The sequence below is a fragment of the Anopheles marshallii genome, chromosome 2 (assembly GCF_943734725.1).
Source record: "Anopheles marshallii chromosome 2, idAnoMarsDA_429_01, whole genome shotgun sequence".
NCBI lineage: Eukaryota > Metazoa > Arthropoda > Insecta > Diptera > Culicidae > Anopheles > Anopheles marshallii.
In genome coordinates this window covers 50,644,139-50,659,611 of record NC_071326.1, presented here as the reverse complement: position 1 = coordinate 50,659,611, position 15,473 = coordinate 50,644,139, and the positions used below count along the sequence as shown (strand labels likewise).

General features: G+C 40.4%; 3 protein-coding genes across 3 annotated transcripts in view; 2 read left to right on the top strand and 1 right to left on the bottom strand.

Moving 5' to 3' along the window:
- LOC128710465 (60S ribosomal protein L19) overlaps nucleotides 1-15,473 on the top strand; it is a 77,549-nt gene that overhangs the window by 59,831 nt on the left and 2,245 nt on the right. The gene's annotated exons all lie outside the window — the stretch shown is intronic.
- LOC128709258 (PR domain zinc finger protein 5-like) lies at nucleotides 3,440-5,516 on the top strand. Its single transcript, XM_053804246.1, has 3 exons — nucleotides 3,440-3,499; nucleotides 3,561-4,898; nucleotides 4,989-5,516. The coding sequence occupies exons 1-3, from the start codon at nucleotides 3,440-3,442 to the stop codon at nucleotides 5,514-5,516; spliced, it is 1,926 nt and encodes a 641-aa protein (XP_053660221.1).
- Nucleotides 8,303-14,712, bottom strand: LOC128710455 (uncharacterized). Its single transcript, XM_053805509.1, has 10 exons — nucleotides 14,469-14,712; nucleotides 14,087-14,393; nucleotides 13,463-13,534; nucleotides 12,358-12,593; nucleotides 12,155-12,240; nucleotides 11,638-12,077; nucleotides 11,325-11,571; nucleotides 10,148-11,239; nucleotides 9,416-10,080; nucleotides 8,303-9,323 (listed from the first exon to the last, which is right to left on the bottom strand). The coding sequence occupies exons 1-10, from the start codon at nucleotides 14,710-14,712 to the stop codon at nucleotides 8,303-8,305; spliced, it is 4,410 nt and encodes a 1,469-aa protein (XP_053661484.1).

Below are 15,473 nucleotides of genomic sequence, written 5' to 3'. Positions count from 1 at the left end.
GAAATCCGAAACTGGTTTCAGGCAAAAGTAGATGTTTTTCCAGGTGATTTGTTAGATTATCTAATACTGCAGTATTCGCTACTTTTATGATGGTTGTTAGTAATGCAATGGGTCTAAAGTTAATAATATCGTTCAGATCTTTTCCAATTTTGCCTATCGCGATTATTTTGATTCTTTTTAGTCTTTTTGGTACCTTTCCCTCACAATACATGGAATTAATTTCTTTAATAATTTGAGTGACTACCTCTTTGTTTAGAATTGTTAGTGTTCCATACGTTATTCCATCTACCCCCGGTGTGGTATTTTTTTTTGATTTTAAAATTTGATGCCATTTGTTTAAATTTAATAGCTCTATTTCCGAGATGTATGGTAATGGTAGCAAATCTGGATTATTTTTTGTATTTTTGTACTTTGGGAAATTGATTTTGAGAAAATCTTTGGCATTTTGTGGATTAAAGCTTATAAAATTTGGGACAGTTCTGTGTCCTTTTTTTCCGTGACATTTGTTGACAATGTTCCATAACTCGGTGGTGGTGGTATCGGAATTTACTTTTTCTAACCACTTCTCGAAATTCTTGCGTTTCTCTGTTTTTTTTAAGAATTTGAATTTTGCTAGGTTTTTTTTAAATTCAATGTGGTTTTCTAATGTTTTGCTTGCGTTAAAAATTTTTCTAGCATAATTTTTTTTTCCCATGCTTTTTTTAATTCCTCCGTCCACCACGATTTTGGAGTGTGATTGCACGTGTTTGTGTTATCTTTAATTATTTTTTTAATGTCTTTGGTAATGCTGATAATACTTGTCTGCTCAGAGCTTTTCAGCTGCCGAATTTGTTGTTCTACTAGTACCTTATTAATTATTTTGATATTATTGGCAGGTGTGGGTCCTTGAACTGACGTGTATATTATTTTATGCCCACTGTTGCCTATGTGTTCATCTGTAACTATTCTATTGGTTTCCTGTGCTAAATCTGATGATACCATCGTAAGGTCGATTGCAGTGTCCCTTTTATTTGGATCGCTACTTATGAAGGTAGATTCTTTTTTGTGAATAAGTATGAAATCGGACCCATTGATTTCATTTATAGTTATAGATCCTTTTGTATCATTATAATAGTTGCCCCATATTCGGTGATGAGCGTTAAAATCTCCTGTTATTAATGTTTTTCTACTTGGTAGGTCCAATATTTTCTTTAGGGCTATGTTGTACAAAATTCTAGGAGTTGATGGTTTTACGTAAGTCGATATTACTACCATATTAGTATTCTTGATTTTTATGCCCACCGTTTGAACAAAGTTGCTGGTATGATGGATGTGTACTGACTCAAATTTGAATTTTTTATGCACTATAATACTGCTCCCTCCGTATCCATCTGCTCTTGTTTGGTATACGTGGTGGTAATTGGGAATTTTTACATCTTTTGCAGTATTTTCAGTAAGCCACGTTTCTTGTAAGCATGCAATGTCTATGTTTTTATCCATTATTATTTTTTTTAGTTCATCGTTGTTTTTGATAAGCCCTTGAATGTTTACTTGCATTACTCTTAGGCCATTTAACGATGTGAGAGAAACATTGTTCTAGCTTGGATATGTATTGCTGTTTTGTATTGTTTTTTGTTTTTTGTTTTTTTTTTGTGATTTTTTATTTAATTTTTTTTCCCTTATTTAAGTAGTTTTTTTTCATATGTCTTCTTTAGAAGGACTTTGATTTTTTCTTCTTGGGATAAGGGTGTTTCAGGGATTGTTGTCCCGTCTTGTGTTTTGGGTACTGTGTTCGTTACATTACTGTTTTCATTGTAGTTTGTTTTGGATGTAGTTGGTTGTATTGTTTGTTCTACTGTCTGTATGGGTGTTTCTTTTTCTGTAATTTGGTTATTTTCTGTGGTAGAATTGTTTTCGTTTTGTGTATTTGTCTGTGCTGTTACGATATTTGTTTCGTTATTTTTTGTAGCTTGTGCGTATGTTTTTTCTGTTACTGTGTATTTTTTAGGGGGCATAGGGCATTGTCTACGTCTAATTATTTTTGCTTCGTTGTATGTGAGCCTGTTTGTAGTTTTAATCTTTTGAATTTCCATCTCGTCTACGTATACGGGGCAGTCTTTATTGAGTGTATTGTGGTTGTCTCCACATGATACGCATTTAGTTGTCAAGCAATTATCCTCGTGAACCGGCAGGCTGCAGTTGGCACACGTACGTTCACCTTTGCACCATTTTTTTGTGTGTCCGATTTTCAGACATGTTGCGCATCTCATGGGTTTTGGGATGTATAGGTTCACTAATATCGGATAGAGTCCAAAATCGACAGATCGTGGTGTTCTCATAGATTTGAATGTAATAATTGCCGTTTGTGTGTTAATTAATTCACCTTCCACTTTTCTCTTCATAATGTTCACTTCAACAACTTTTTGATTTTTTAGACCTTCTAGTATGTCCTTTTCGGTCATGAACTCTATATCTGGACAGCGGATTACCCCTTTAGTAGTGTTGAGCGTAGGATGTTCGTACACTTTTACTGTTATATCACCGTTGGTGTTCGATATTTTCTTGATATTTTGGGCCCTTTCCGCCAATTTTTCGTTTTTCACTTTGATCATGAGCTTTCCCCCGCGAATGCGATTCACTTGCTCCGGTTTGCTACCTAGAGCGTTTTCAATCACTTTTTGCAACAAAAATGGGTTACATCTTGTTAGGTCTTTTCCTTCCACTGCAGATTCCATTACCAACACTATCTCCTCCTCTAGCACGTGGTTTGTGCTACTCGAGGCCATGCTAGATTTTTTCCCCATTTTGCGTTTAGGTTCCCCGACATCGCACAACGCGTCGTAATAGTTTTTCAGGGGAATACTCCCCCCAGGGTCTTGGACCCCCATTTTTTATTTGGTTGTCCTCCTTTTTGCTACTTTTTAGTTTTTCACTGGCTACTTAAAGACAAAATTCACTTGGAAGCACTTAAAAAGTAACAGATTGTGGCACCCTTTAACTCTTTGAATAACGCGTATATAACGGTACGGTTGAAAAAACGTGTTCGTCCTATTCGGCGTCAAACTGTCGAATGCAAAACCTTTGACACGAACGTCAGCTGTCAATGCTGCGGGCTAGATGTGTTTGTAGTAGTGTGGCACAGCACCCAACAAAATAAACCCGGCTGTCAAATCAAATCGTCTTCGCTATTGTTTTTGCGATTAATCAGCCTGTTATATTATGCCGTACTTACTGTACTGGGCAGACTTTTTTTTACTGTGTGGCTATAGCGGTTTAGCGGGGATAGCGGTTTGTGTGGCCATGCGGTAACGTGCAAACCAGTTGCCTGTGGGCTGTTGTTAAAGTTTTCGCGCTTTAGCCAAAACATTCAACCAACAACATGGAGCAACTCCATCGTGTATTTCGATGCAGTTGCTGCAATGAGCTCTGTGAAGTTTTGAGAAAATTTGAAACCAGCGTGATGGTGGTGGGAAAATCTGTTTTAGTTCGCGAAATGATGGACATTTTTCAGCTACCCCAGGTAAAGCGTATTAGTTTTTGTTATTACTGGAAGAGTCTTTCATGGTTGTGATTCTCTTCAGGGTTGGAGTATCAAAACTACCGATGGAATATGTTTAACGTGTCTGGAACGTTTGGAATATTGCTACCAATTCTACGCAACGTTACTAACTACAACAACAAATGTAAGTCATTTTACCAATGATCAGTCACCCGCAGCTGAGGACACCAGTGTAAAATGTGCGTTCTGTGATGTTTCGTTTGCTACCAAGCTGGAATTGGAAAAGCATTTAAAAATTCACCATCCGCAGTCCAAACTTCAATTCTACTATTGCCAAGCGTGTAAAACATCATTCAAAACCAACCGTGGTCTGCTTCAACATAGTAAAATTTACCATGATGCTCAGGAAACGTACTGCTGCCACATTTGCGAACGACAGTTCATCACCAAAACCAACTATCTAAACCACCTGCGCCATCACAAAGATCGTGTGTGCGGCTTTTGTAACAGCGGTTGGATCGGAGAAACTAAACTGCTGGAACATGTGCGTACCACACATACGGATCGACTGTTCGTTTGTCGGTTTTGTAACAGAAAAGAAAGGCTGAACAAGTGTCTCAATCGACATCTACGTACAGCACATCAGCAAAAATCGAATCCGTATGTCTGTGGTCACTGTGGGCATGATAGTTTTTCATACGAGACCTACGAAATGCTAATGGATCATCTACACAAACACCACCGCGAGGACGGCGGGAACGATCATGAGAAGGATACATACGGGACACTATTGAATGATACCTTGTTCGGGAAAGAGCTCGAGCTACAAGACATGGGTATGATCGGTAAAGAACAGGAGCAATTTTTACACCATTTTAGTTTGATTAGAAGCGCGCATGAAAAAAAGGAGTTGGCACGGCCGTTGGAACCACGGATCGATCAAAGGATGATTCTAGAGGATTTTCTTGATGAGGCGTTCGAGAATGACGAAATCTGGAATAAGTACATCGAAAACGGGGAGGAATATTTGATCGATGATTACGATATTTATTTGAAGGGAATCGAAAGCAGCACGGAGCAGGAATCGTGCATGTACTCATGCCCACAATGTCAACGAGGGTTTGAAAAGCAAAACCATCTAATTGTTCATCTTGCCGAGGACCATGATGTTCCCAGCCTGGTGTGTAACGATTGTGGAGGTAGCTTTACTCGCTTAGCAGACTATCGAACGCATCGTCGGGAGCATCTGAAAGACAATGTCCGTTTTCGCGAAATGGAAGAAGCTCTGTCACTCGTACAAAGCACATCCCGGGACTACTCGGTGCACGAGGAAGATAGTGGTTGCATTTTCACGTGCAATTTGTGCGACCGTACCTTCCAACGGAAGCACAATCTTGAAAAGCACAGATGTCGGTTTTACGTTAATCACCTACAAGCGCAGTCGTCGGCAGTAGATCGAGCAGAGGACGTTATGCAGGAATCCGAATTGAAGCAATGTACATATTGTCAGTTCCAAACTACATCACCCACTGAAATTGACGTACATCAACGTACACATCGATCGAACATTGAAGCACCGGATGCGAAGCAGGAAGTGGTCTTCTGTATGCTTTGCGATCGTCGATTTAGCTCTACCTCCGGTCTGAAATATCATCTAAAGCGACACACGGGCAATAAGGCGTTTGCGTGTTTGTACTGCGAAAAAAGGTTTACAGCCAACTCGAACCTAAATGCGCACATTCGAAATGTGCATAGCAAGAGGAAGAATTTCCGTTGCACCGAGTGCAACAAATCGTTCACCACGAAAGATCATCTTAACAAGCATCAACGATCTCGGCATCGCCAGGAGCGTGCTTTCGTTTGTGGCGAATGTGATAAGAGCTACTTGCAAAAATCGCATCTGAACGAGCATGTAGCAGCGTGCCACCGGGAAGATCGTTACTTGTGCAACGTGTGCAACGGTTCATATGTTAGTAAAAGTTCATTGAAACGGCATCAACAGAGTAAGCATCACATCGCGCTAGAAGAAAACACATGAATACCTATTGATAGAGAGTCCGCAGCGTCCACTCTCAACTCGCTAAGGACACTTTTGCAAGTTCGAAAAACATTAACATTAAATTTCTAACAAATTTCTTTCGGCTGTGTTTGGGAATATTTATATAACTTTAATTTATCGTTCGTTACTAACCATATGATTTTTCAATTATTTCATTATATTTATGGTACTTATGTTCATTCATTCTCTTACTGGTTTTCTGGTTTAATATTTTCCTATTTTACTTTGGAACAAATCCTTGATTGTAATACCATGAATGACTTGATACCCACACATACAGTGTATTTTCGTCTTACTTCAAAATATCGATTCACTACCCATGTCTTCGATCTTTTCACGATTCCGCTTGGTACTGCTACATATCGGATGGTCTGATCTGATCACACTTTACGGTGACCAACCAATTTTATTTATTTAATCGAAGTGAACCCAGCAGAAATCTAAATACGATGCAAGTTTGTATTTATTTTTGTTTTTAGCCTTAACGATTTATGCGCTCCACCAACCATCTCAGAAATTAATATAACATGATCGAGAGGATTTTTTCGTGATATCATTGGGGCAGGTTAAAAGCAATGTAAAAGATAAACACACATACATACTTGGTTCAAATTACACAACAATAAAAGGATTATTTTCATGGTGCATCAGTTAACAAATAAAAAACACTGGGGTAAATTATTTAGTAAGTGATTACTTAACATTTAAATCCCAAATAATACGTATAAGGATAGGCGCAGAGAGAGAAAGAAAAGAAAAAAAAAGAGAGAGAGAGAGAGAGAGAGCTTTGAAAGAGCTGTTCGAGCTGGAGTCGTGTTCGTTACGAATTATGTAAATAGGGCTCTGTTATTAAACTTTCTACAAAAAATAGCTGCTCAAAGAAATTGAACAATAAAAGACACAGCTGGTATGTCAAAAGTTGCAGTTTTCTTTGGTTTGTTTCAAATTTTCTTAAATGCGATTAATATTTCGTCCGGAATTCTTGAGTACACAGAGTAAAATAGGGCAGATCTTACAGAGTCACTTGGGAATACAGTGTACTATGCGAAGTGTGCACGAACGTTACAGCGTTGCAAACAAACTGCAATTATCGACAGTCATAAGATAGATACAGATAAAAAATTATGGAAGATTAACTATGTGTTTGATTTTGGAATTATCCAAATATAAAAAAAAATCTTCGAGCTGAAAATATCACAACATTTGGAATATTAATTTAACGTTAAATAAAACGTGATAGACAAAAATGTAACGGAACATTTTGAATACACGAGGGAAAAGGGTATGTATGGATATGAACGCATCCTTTTGCATACAATAAGGAAAAAATAACGGATCAGAAAATTGCTCCATCCATGTTTGAGTACAGATTAGTTTGTGAATCCGTAAAAGAACATGATATAAATGATTCCTTTGGTCGGAGTACGTCTTTCCGAACTGTAATATCTATGTTACGTAGTGTTTACTATCGTATTGTGCTTTTTGTTTACCCTGTAATATGTAGCTTAAAGTAGAATTGTAGAATGGAATTGTTCAAATTAGAGAGCTCAGTGTTTCGGTGTAATACGGACTACATAGTGCGTCAATCTCGGTTACTATCCTTGTTTGACAAGACTATTTGATTTCACAATTCAATAATGTTTAGTTCGCTTATTGTTTTTCTTTTCTTGGCAAGTGTTAGTGGATGTTCGAAATCATACTAATTTGCATGCTTTATCGGCTGAGAGAACATGCTTTTAATTACATATAATTTTTTTCGCTAAATGCTTTCCACGTCCTAATAACAACAATACGTTACCCATTAGATGCTACCGGGTGGTAAGTATTTTAATTTGGTATATGTATACGATTAACATTAGAAAGCCGAGGCGAAAGAGAAGGGAAGAGCGAAAAATAGTGCAAAAATATATCCAATAATCTAAAACTCTACCCTTTTCTTGCATTGCTCCTTCGGTATGTGGCTTACTTTCGTTAAGAAACGGTTAAGAACCGTATTGAACAAATGTCACACTATTCAAATTGTAGTCAAATGTTTGTGTGTATCCAATTACTCAATTGGAAGCAGTCGGACTGCAGCTTTCTACGCGTTAGTTACATAAGCAACCGGGAGTGAAGGAATCGATTCTTCGCATCCATCGATATATTGTTTAAGGAATACATTATTTTGGTTTGCTACTATCATTATGATTCGAGCCGTTCGTTAGTACGATTTGGTATCAATTGTTCTGTAGGGGGGTAAGGAAAATGCGAAGGACTTTCTGCCAACGTCAAATTAGGAAAAGACGAACTTTAAAAAACAAAAAAAAACATGGACCAGATGAATAACATCACCTGCGGTAAAATAACATCACAACGTAACAAAAGCAAAAAAACGTAAATTAATACGACTAGATGCACTTAATGGTAGCTATAATGCGAATAAATCTTATGCAACAGTATACCTGCATCGACACTGAGTGTGATTCTATAGTACAGCATATACGAAAAATTAGCGTTAGAGAGCGTTAGATGGTGAAGGTGATGTAAATAAAATAAACAGTAACGTACATAAAAAAAATACGTACGGTGTTCTAAATTCTTATTTCGCAGTAATAAGAAAAAGTCGAAGGAGTTTGTGCAGCAATAATTAAATTGTTGTTACTGCTCCCCATTTCATTTTCCCCACTATGCATGATTCTCATTTTCCTTTGTCTCAGGTTGACAAATACAAGAAATGACATTTTCATTCTAGCTCATATTGCCTTGCAATTGAAAACAAAGCTTGTTCAAACAGAAGTACCATAGGCAGCAGTGAACATCGCACGAGAACTGTCTGTATCGAGCGAAATATCCTCTGGGCTGGCCAGATCAACACGGATCTGATCCAACTGACTATCGTTGGCCGAATTTGTGGCGCTGCCACTATTTAACTGGCCTCCTCCTCCGCCACTGGTAGTGGTAGTGCTGCTATACGTATAGCTGGTATTCCTACGACGGTTACCTTGCGCTCCTGACTGTCCATTTCCACCACCCCAATTCCGAAGCGTCCAATGAAAATGTGTCGGAGCTGTGGTGTTAGGTGACGGTGTTATTGCACCACTGGCGCCACCACCGACTGTAGCTACCGTTGTTGTCGTGACGCTACCGGAACCATTTGCCGACGGCATTATGACTACGGTAGTATTGGTAGTGGTGCTATGTTGATTGATGTCGATAGCAACATCACCACGCCCACGACTAATACCGTCGATCGCAACATCATCTTCGTCATCCACTCCGAGAACTTGTGAGGGCATCATGATCGTTACTTCGCGGTTAGTGCAAGGTAACGTTTCCGTAGCACCCGCTATCATATCCATACTGTCCTTAGTCCCCGAGTTCGACGAGTTCTGTGAGTCGAGCGAATCAATACTGCTATCGATGGCGGCTAGCCCGTCAACACTGATGCCTACTGACCGGTTAGGATGCGAATGATGGTGGTGATTGTGGCCATCGATACGATCGCCCAGTTCCCGGAAGCGCACGATTGCCTCCTGGTCACCTTGACATTCTTCGATCGAGCGCAATATCTCCCAACAAAGTTCTGACTCAATCGGGATCGGTTGGTCCGAGTCACGATTGTAAATTGATATGGCAATATGCACCGGGTGCGGGATAGGAAGCGGAATCAGCATCTTGTCGGCGGCATGCTTTGGTTGCTGTTTTCGTTTCCATGGTTTCCAGCTCTGAGTTTTCTGTTTCGGCGATGGCATTGGTGAACGACGTGCTCGAACTCGCGGTGCTGTCAATCCGGAAGACGATGTGTCGCTATGAATAAACAGAAGGGTATTTCATCGTATAAGTAATGCAATAACTGATATGGAAGAGAATTCTTTTCACATTAAATTAATGTTACTTACTTGCGTTTTTCCGCTCGTCTTGAATTAATCATTACACGAGAACGTGGATTGAATGCGGAAACCTCCAAGTATGGCGAATGTACCTGAATGTTACCACGGGGTGCATAAACGTTGCCCAACAAATCAGGCCCATTAATACCCATGATGTCGCTAGTGTTTTGTACCATCTCGTTGTACCGATTCAAATCTAGCTGTGCATGGGGTTCTAGTTTGAATTGTGTGTCGGTGTCGGACAGTGGAGTTAGGAAGTCTAGACTGAAAATATCAGCGTACAGCATACCCGCCAACCCAGCCCAATCACCCACCGAAAGACCCTTTGCATCCCAGAACTCCTCCTCACTGATTGACAGTCGGGCAATCACATGCGATGGGTAGAATTTTTCGAGCATATACGCTGACTGTTGAATTACGATCTTCAGTTCCATGGTGTTGAGCTTGATGCGCGATTTCACCGCAGTCGTTAGTCCCGTTTGTAAGTCACGTCGCCTTTTCTCTAGCTTTTCGTGCAGTGATGTCATCAAATCTTGACCTTCGCGCTCCAGCTGACGATATGGACCAACACTTTTTGACAACTGTGCAGAGAACGGCCCAAAGCATGCTTCGACAAACTGACTAAAGTCCTTCTGCGGCTGACATATGATAGTCTCCATGGAGTGTTGATATGCCTTGAAGAAATAGGGAACAGCCAATAATCGTCATGTCGATAACATCAGCGTTTATTTGTATACTTACTTGCAGCTCATCAAGCTCCATCTTGGCTTCGAATGCCGCGAGTGCTTGTTCTGGTTTGATCGAAAAGTAGTAGTCCAACGCCAACCCGGGTCCCGCTATACGTCGAACGGCAAAGCTGTCACTAGCCGGCACGCGTCCGCACTTTTTGATGAACAAGTGAAAAGTAGCCGCATCCCAAAACAGACGCACCCAGTACCGTACAATGCCAACGAAGAATACCAGCACCGCTATTAGCGGACAAATGACCGATGCTACCAGTACGGCTGCAAGCGGTTGAAGTAATCCCTGAATGCCTATATTCCATCCAACTGCTTCGAGAAAAATACAGTATCGATTGCGCCGGCTCTCGTCGGGACAGTCCAAATCGTAGATCAGCATCATGTACAGATGTAGCGTAACTGTAATGAACGGCATCCAGAGCGGTGCCGTGATGGCTAGCGCAAGGCTTGATGCGCTAACAGCGAAGCAAAGCAGCGGAAACAGTACCAAAATCACTAACGTCCCCAGAAAGCCCTTTATGACGTAGTTGTACAAGCGATTCAAGTGACGCGTCATCCCCTTTCCTATGAAACCCGTGTCTGGCTCGGTTTCGAAATGTGTCCGAGCTTTGGAAATGTGACGCCACAGTTCCATCAGGCGCGAAAACATCGTCTGTGTGATACTGGTTTTGCGTGGAAACAGTGTACCATTCACTTGTGACAACTCCAGATCGGCCATGAACGGTTTTTTGCAGAACAGAGCGCGTAACCCTAGCGGGCTGCACCATGGTACAATGACACCGAGCAAGAACATAATATTCCATGTCCAGGTCCAGGTGCGTTGAAACAAATTCAGCAGGCGCCACATCGGCCAACGGGTACTAGTCGAACGTATCAACTCCTTCTCGACCAAAAATACTGGCTGACTAGGATCCGAGCGTGGCGTGACAATTGAAGTGGCCTGCTGGCAGATCACGGTCGGCACCACTTCTGAGTGTCCCTGGAAGCTGCGCCGAATAATCCACGATTTGGGCGACCAAATCCGACACGCCCACTGAAAGTTGCGTGTCGGTGTTTTAGCATTTTTTAGTTCCTTTAGCAACACTGGCTCACGCTGCAAAATTTAAAAAATCGAAAGTTGAATATTTTAAAGCTTTAGTAACGAATCTCTACATTAATCTGTCAAACGGAATGTTTACCTCCTTCATGAAGGCTAGGTCACGATTGAGAAAATACACCGTCTGATGTAGATTGAGCCTCTGTGCTGCACGTAATGCTTCCTCATGGGCACCCCAGGTGATTTTAGATAACTTGGCTTGCTCACCAGCATTTAATTTTGCTCGTAGCCAGGGAAAGACACGCGATAGTACGGGATGCTGCTCCTGGAGCGTTTGTTCCATTTCCTCTCGAGATTTCTTCAGTTCTTTTTGTATTTTATCCACAGCTCTGCATTTGCGAGAACAAAAAAATGTATATTATACAAGTTACAACGCTTTTCCACCTGATACTTACTTGTGCATTATGACCACCGATTGAGCCTGTTGCACAAGTAGCTGGGGTATGTTTTCTCCCAATTCAGTAAGTTCAACATTCGAGAGAATAGACGTGTAGACGCGTTGCAGGTATTCCTTCATTACGGCTTCGTTTACTTCTTCCTCAATTTCGGCGTCGGTCATTTTTCGTTCACGCAGTTCCGCAATTAACCGTTCACGAAAGTGCAGAAACCAACCACGCGTTTCCTTCTCTAGGATGCCCACAAGTATGGGTAATGCGCGACGCATGGTATCCTTGGAAAAGAGCCGCAAATCAATATCTTGCCCTTTAGGGGTTACATATAGGTATGGAATCGGTTGCGCTTGGTTGCAGTTCACATCAAACTTTTCCATGGTGGCTCGGCGTAGTTGATGGCGCACGTAACTACACAACGAATCTAGGCAGTCTTCGTACTCACTCTAAGAAAGAGAGATAGAAAAATTCAATTATAGTAGCAGGTATTGCAGGTAGCAGGAAAGGATCGACAGATAATTACCCTACAAACTAGTTCCGCTACCAAAAAACGACAACGCTCTTCTTTAATTTTGTTATCTAAATTTTGCGCTAGCAACGAGGGTACACCTGTTGGGTGAGAAAATAATACATGAAACAATATGATCCATTATTGCATGAACGAAAATATCAATCCTCATACATTATTAACAAAATAAACATCACCAACAAATGTCAAGTACTTACCGATAATCATGTCCACTAGCTTGATGAATCCCTGCAGTAATGCTCGAAAAGCATGGGCAACGGAAAAGAAATGGCCGGTCAGGCGTCCCTTGGCAGTGATGACGATGAAACGAGCGGATAATGCCAAATCGCTCAGCAGCGAATCCCGTGTTCGCTCGGAACCTTTCTGCAAAAATTGTGACAATTGCCATCGATGAACCTGTCCCGGAAAATTCAAGCTTGGTACTTCAAACACCCTGCAAATAGAATAATCCAATTCGTAAGGCTATTGTTATTACTATCAGTTAGGCAGATAAAATGCATAATAAAAAAATGCATGCAACAATCGTTGAACACACAAACAATTTCAACTATATTGCAAACGCCGCATATTCTATTGAGTCAAATAGAACAAACCTATTTTCTGCTACAAACACATGATAGCTACAGGGAAGATAGACTGCTTATGAAATGTGATGTTTGATTACAAGGAGCGAATAAATGGAGCGTTGTTTGGATCGTTTCGTATTCGTTTCCTAAAATTCCATGGATTAAAGAAACAAATGGAGAAAACCATTTGATCATGTGTATTTAACACACTATACCATCAAACGATACAAAGTAAACATAGCATTATCCTACATAAAGGAGAATAATAATTATCTACGGTGTGACAAATGATTTTTAGTATTCACCAACACACATACAACTCTACTACATTGAAGCTATTACAATAGGAAGATGCATTAGTTGGGCTATTTCGCATTGCTGCTCTTTTTCACAAACATAAATTGAAGGGCACATAGTAGATTATTTATCGATATTCAACATTTTTGCAAATATTCCACAAAACTAGTCCTACTCTTCGGTACATCCATTTACATAACAGACAATAACATCCAAGCGGATAGCCAAATCGGATTAATCGAAAGTTGATGGCCAAACACATACGATCGACTTATGATGTTCATATACTAATTGTTACATACACTCTATTTTAGCATAGTTTATGTTTTTTTTAAAGATAACTAAACATCGCACGATTATACGGGAAGAATATGTACGTAAAACATACTATAGATGTAACGGAGGGAGAAAACAACATTAATATTACGACTTCATTTACCCAGTGAACTGAATCGTTTCCAATTGTTCGCAATTCAATTTCTTCGGTTTCCCAAATTTGTCCTTTTGCAAGCTTTCAATGAAAATATGTACAAACAGTTTTGGTGCTGTTTAGTTCCATGACTACACAATGGGTCACACATTTAGTATGGTTTGGATGGAGTACATTGATGGAAATTTGGCGCTCATATGAAAGTGTTCGTGTTCCGCATAAACGATTAAACATAAACTCTTCGCAAACACTGCATGGCCAGATGAATGTTAAAACTTCTCTGAAACAACTGCAACTATATATGCAAAACATTTTGATAGAGAACACAAAAAAACTAACGCAAATAAAATTTCATAAAACATAAAAGTTTTTACGGATAACCAACATAATCGGCAAATCTGCTTATCACTTGCACTGCGGGCACTAAATTGAATTGAAATTACGTTTTTAAAAGTGAAAAAAGCAGGTCGTAATCCGAATGACGCAAAAAAGAAAATAATTAAAAACGCACTAGAATCTTTGAGTTATAGACAAGAACTGTGGAATCGAAAGCACAAGTAATCAGAGGCGTAAAAAAAATAAGCGAGTAGTCTCATGTTATCGTAAATATATCAAACTAGGATGGATACTAACCCTCGTTCACGCAAAGAACGTAACTGAGCATTTGTCAGCAAACGTGGCTCCCCGGAACCATCGGCAGCAACAGCGTCCAGCTCGTCGAACGGAGGCGCAATAAATAAATCACGCAGATTGATTGGGCGAGTTTTTCGGTTCCCGCTTGTAACGACAGTGCTGTGTATATTGGAATTGCTTCCTCCGCCACTACCGGCAACCGAAAGCGAAGTAACACTCTGTCCTCCACCACCCCCTGTGGCAGCTGCCCCTCCTCCACCATTGCCGACCCCGCCACCGGGACTGTTCGAAAGGGGGGTAGGTAAATCTATACCAGAAGAGAGATATGTGGAACATTAGGTTAATCTATGTCGGTCTTTACACGTTCCCTGTGCATACTCACTGATGGGAAATGTTTTCCAGTGATACAGAAACTGCTCAGCAACGGATTTAATGTGTTCGATCAGTTGCTCTACTTCTGGTGGGGCGCCAATCAGATTAATCTGAAAGTTTACCGGCTCTTTTTCAGGAGGTTGTAGTGAGGTTGGCCTCACTAACACCGGCCCACCCGAACCACTATTTGAAGATCCGCGCAAGGCAGCTGCTGCCGTCGAGCCGTCACTGTTTCGTACCGTATCGAGGACCATCTTTTTTCTATTTGGTGTGTTCTCGCTTCGTATTTTCCAACAACTAACCTAAACAGACCGTGTGTATTTCGCAGATGGGTAAAGAGAATTTTAACCGTGCTGATGATGATCGATGTACTCGGTTTCATAAATTGTGCTGTTTGGAATGTGTGCTACAATACTATGGCAAGCTGGCTCTGGCCACGTGGATGACGGCGGCAGTAGCAATAGTAACGGCAATCGTCACATTGACGGATGGCAGACATTTGTACTTTTTAGTAATGATTGCAGCGATTCCGCAACTAATTTCATCTGCATTGGAGTTGATCCTATTAAGAACCCCTAATCAGCGACATTTAAGAGCTGTTGCAACCTACAAAGAGACAATTAAACATATTAATTGAAATTGAATTAAATTGAGAGACTTATGGACATATAATTATGTATTATTATGTTAAAATTACAAACAGTTTGAAAGACTTCGTATGGATTATCCGATTTGTACTGCGGTGATATAACACTTCAACATACATGCTACATGTTAAATAATGTAACGTGGAGTACATTTTTCAAAACCTTTTTAAACGACACTCCAGAAGAACTGCACCAATATTACAACCGACATTCTGCCTCTCTTTATAATGCTCATCTCAGCAGCACATAGAAAGGGGGTTGCATTGGCGTTCGGGGATGATCTAACTATTGATGCATTATTTTCTGCAGTTTGCACGCAATATTCCACAATACAGATACACGCACTTTAAACTTAAAAAACACCAGGA

What these genes read in the sequence shown, in the direction of transcription:
- LOC128709258 (XM_053804246.1), top strand. Translation starts at nt 3,440, where the DNA reads ATGGTGGTGGGAAAATCTGTTTTAGTTCGCGAAATGATGGACATTTTT. An exon ending in ACATTTTTCAGCTACCCCAG is followed by an intron (nt 3,500 to 3,560) that starts GTAAAGCGTATT and finishes GATTCTCTTCAG; the next exon opens with GGTTGGAGTATCAAAACTAC. An exon ending in AGCACAGATGTCGGTTTTAC is followed by an intron (nt 4,899 to 4,988) that starts GTTAATCACCTA and finishes ACATATTGTCAG; the next exon opens with TTCCAAACTACATCACCCAC.
- LOC128710455 (XM_053805509.1), bottom strand. Translation starts at nt 14,712, where the DNA reads ATGGTCCTCGATACGGTACGAAACAGTGACGGCTCGACGGCAGCAGCT. An exon ending in GCTAGTGGACATGATTATCG is followed by an intron (nt 12,241 to 12,357) that starts GTAAGTACTTGA and finishes CTCACCCAACAG; the next exon opens with GTGTACCCTCGTTGCTAGCG. An exon ending in TGGAGCTTGATGAGCTGCAA is followed by an intron (nt 10,081 to 10,147) that starts GTAAGTATACAA and finishes TATTTCTTCAAG; the next exon opens with GCATATCAACACTCCATGGA.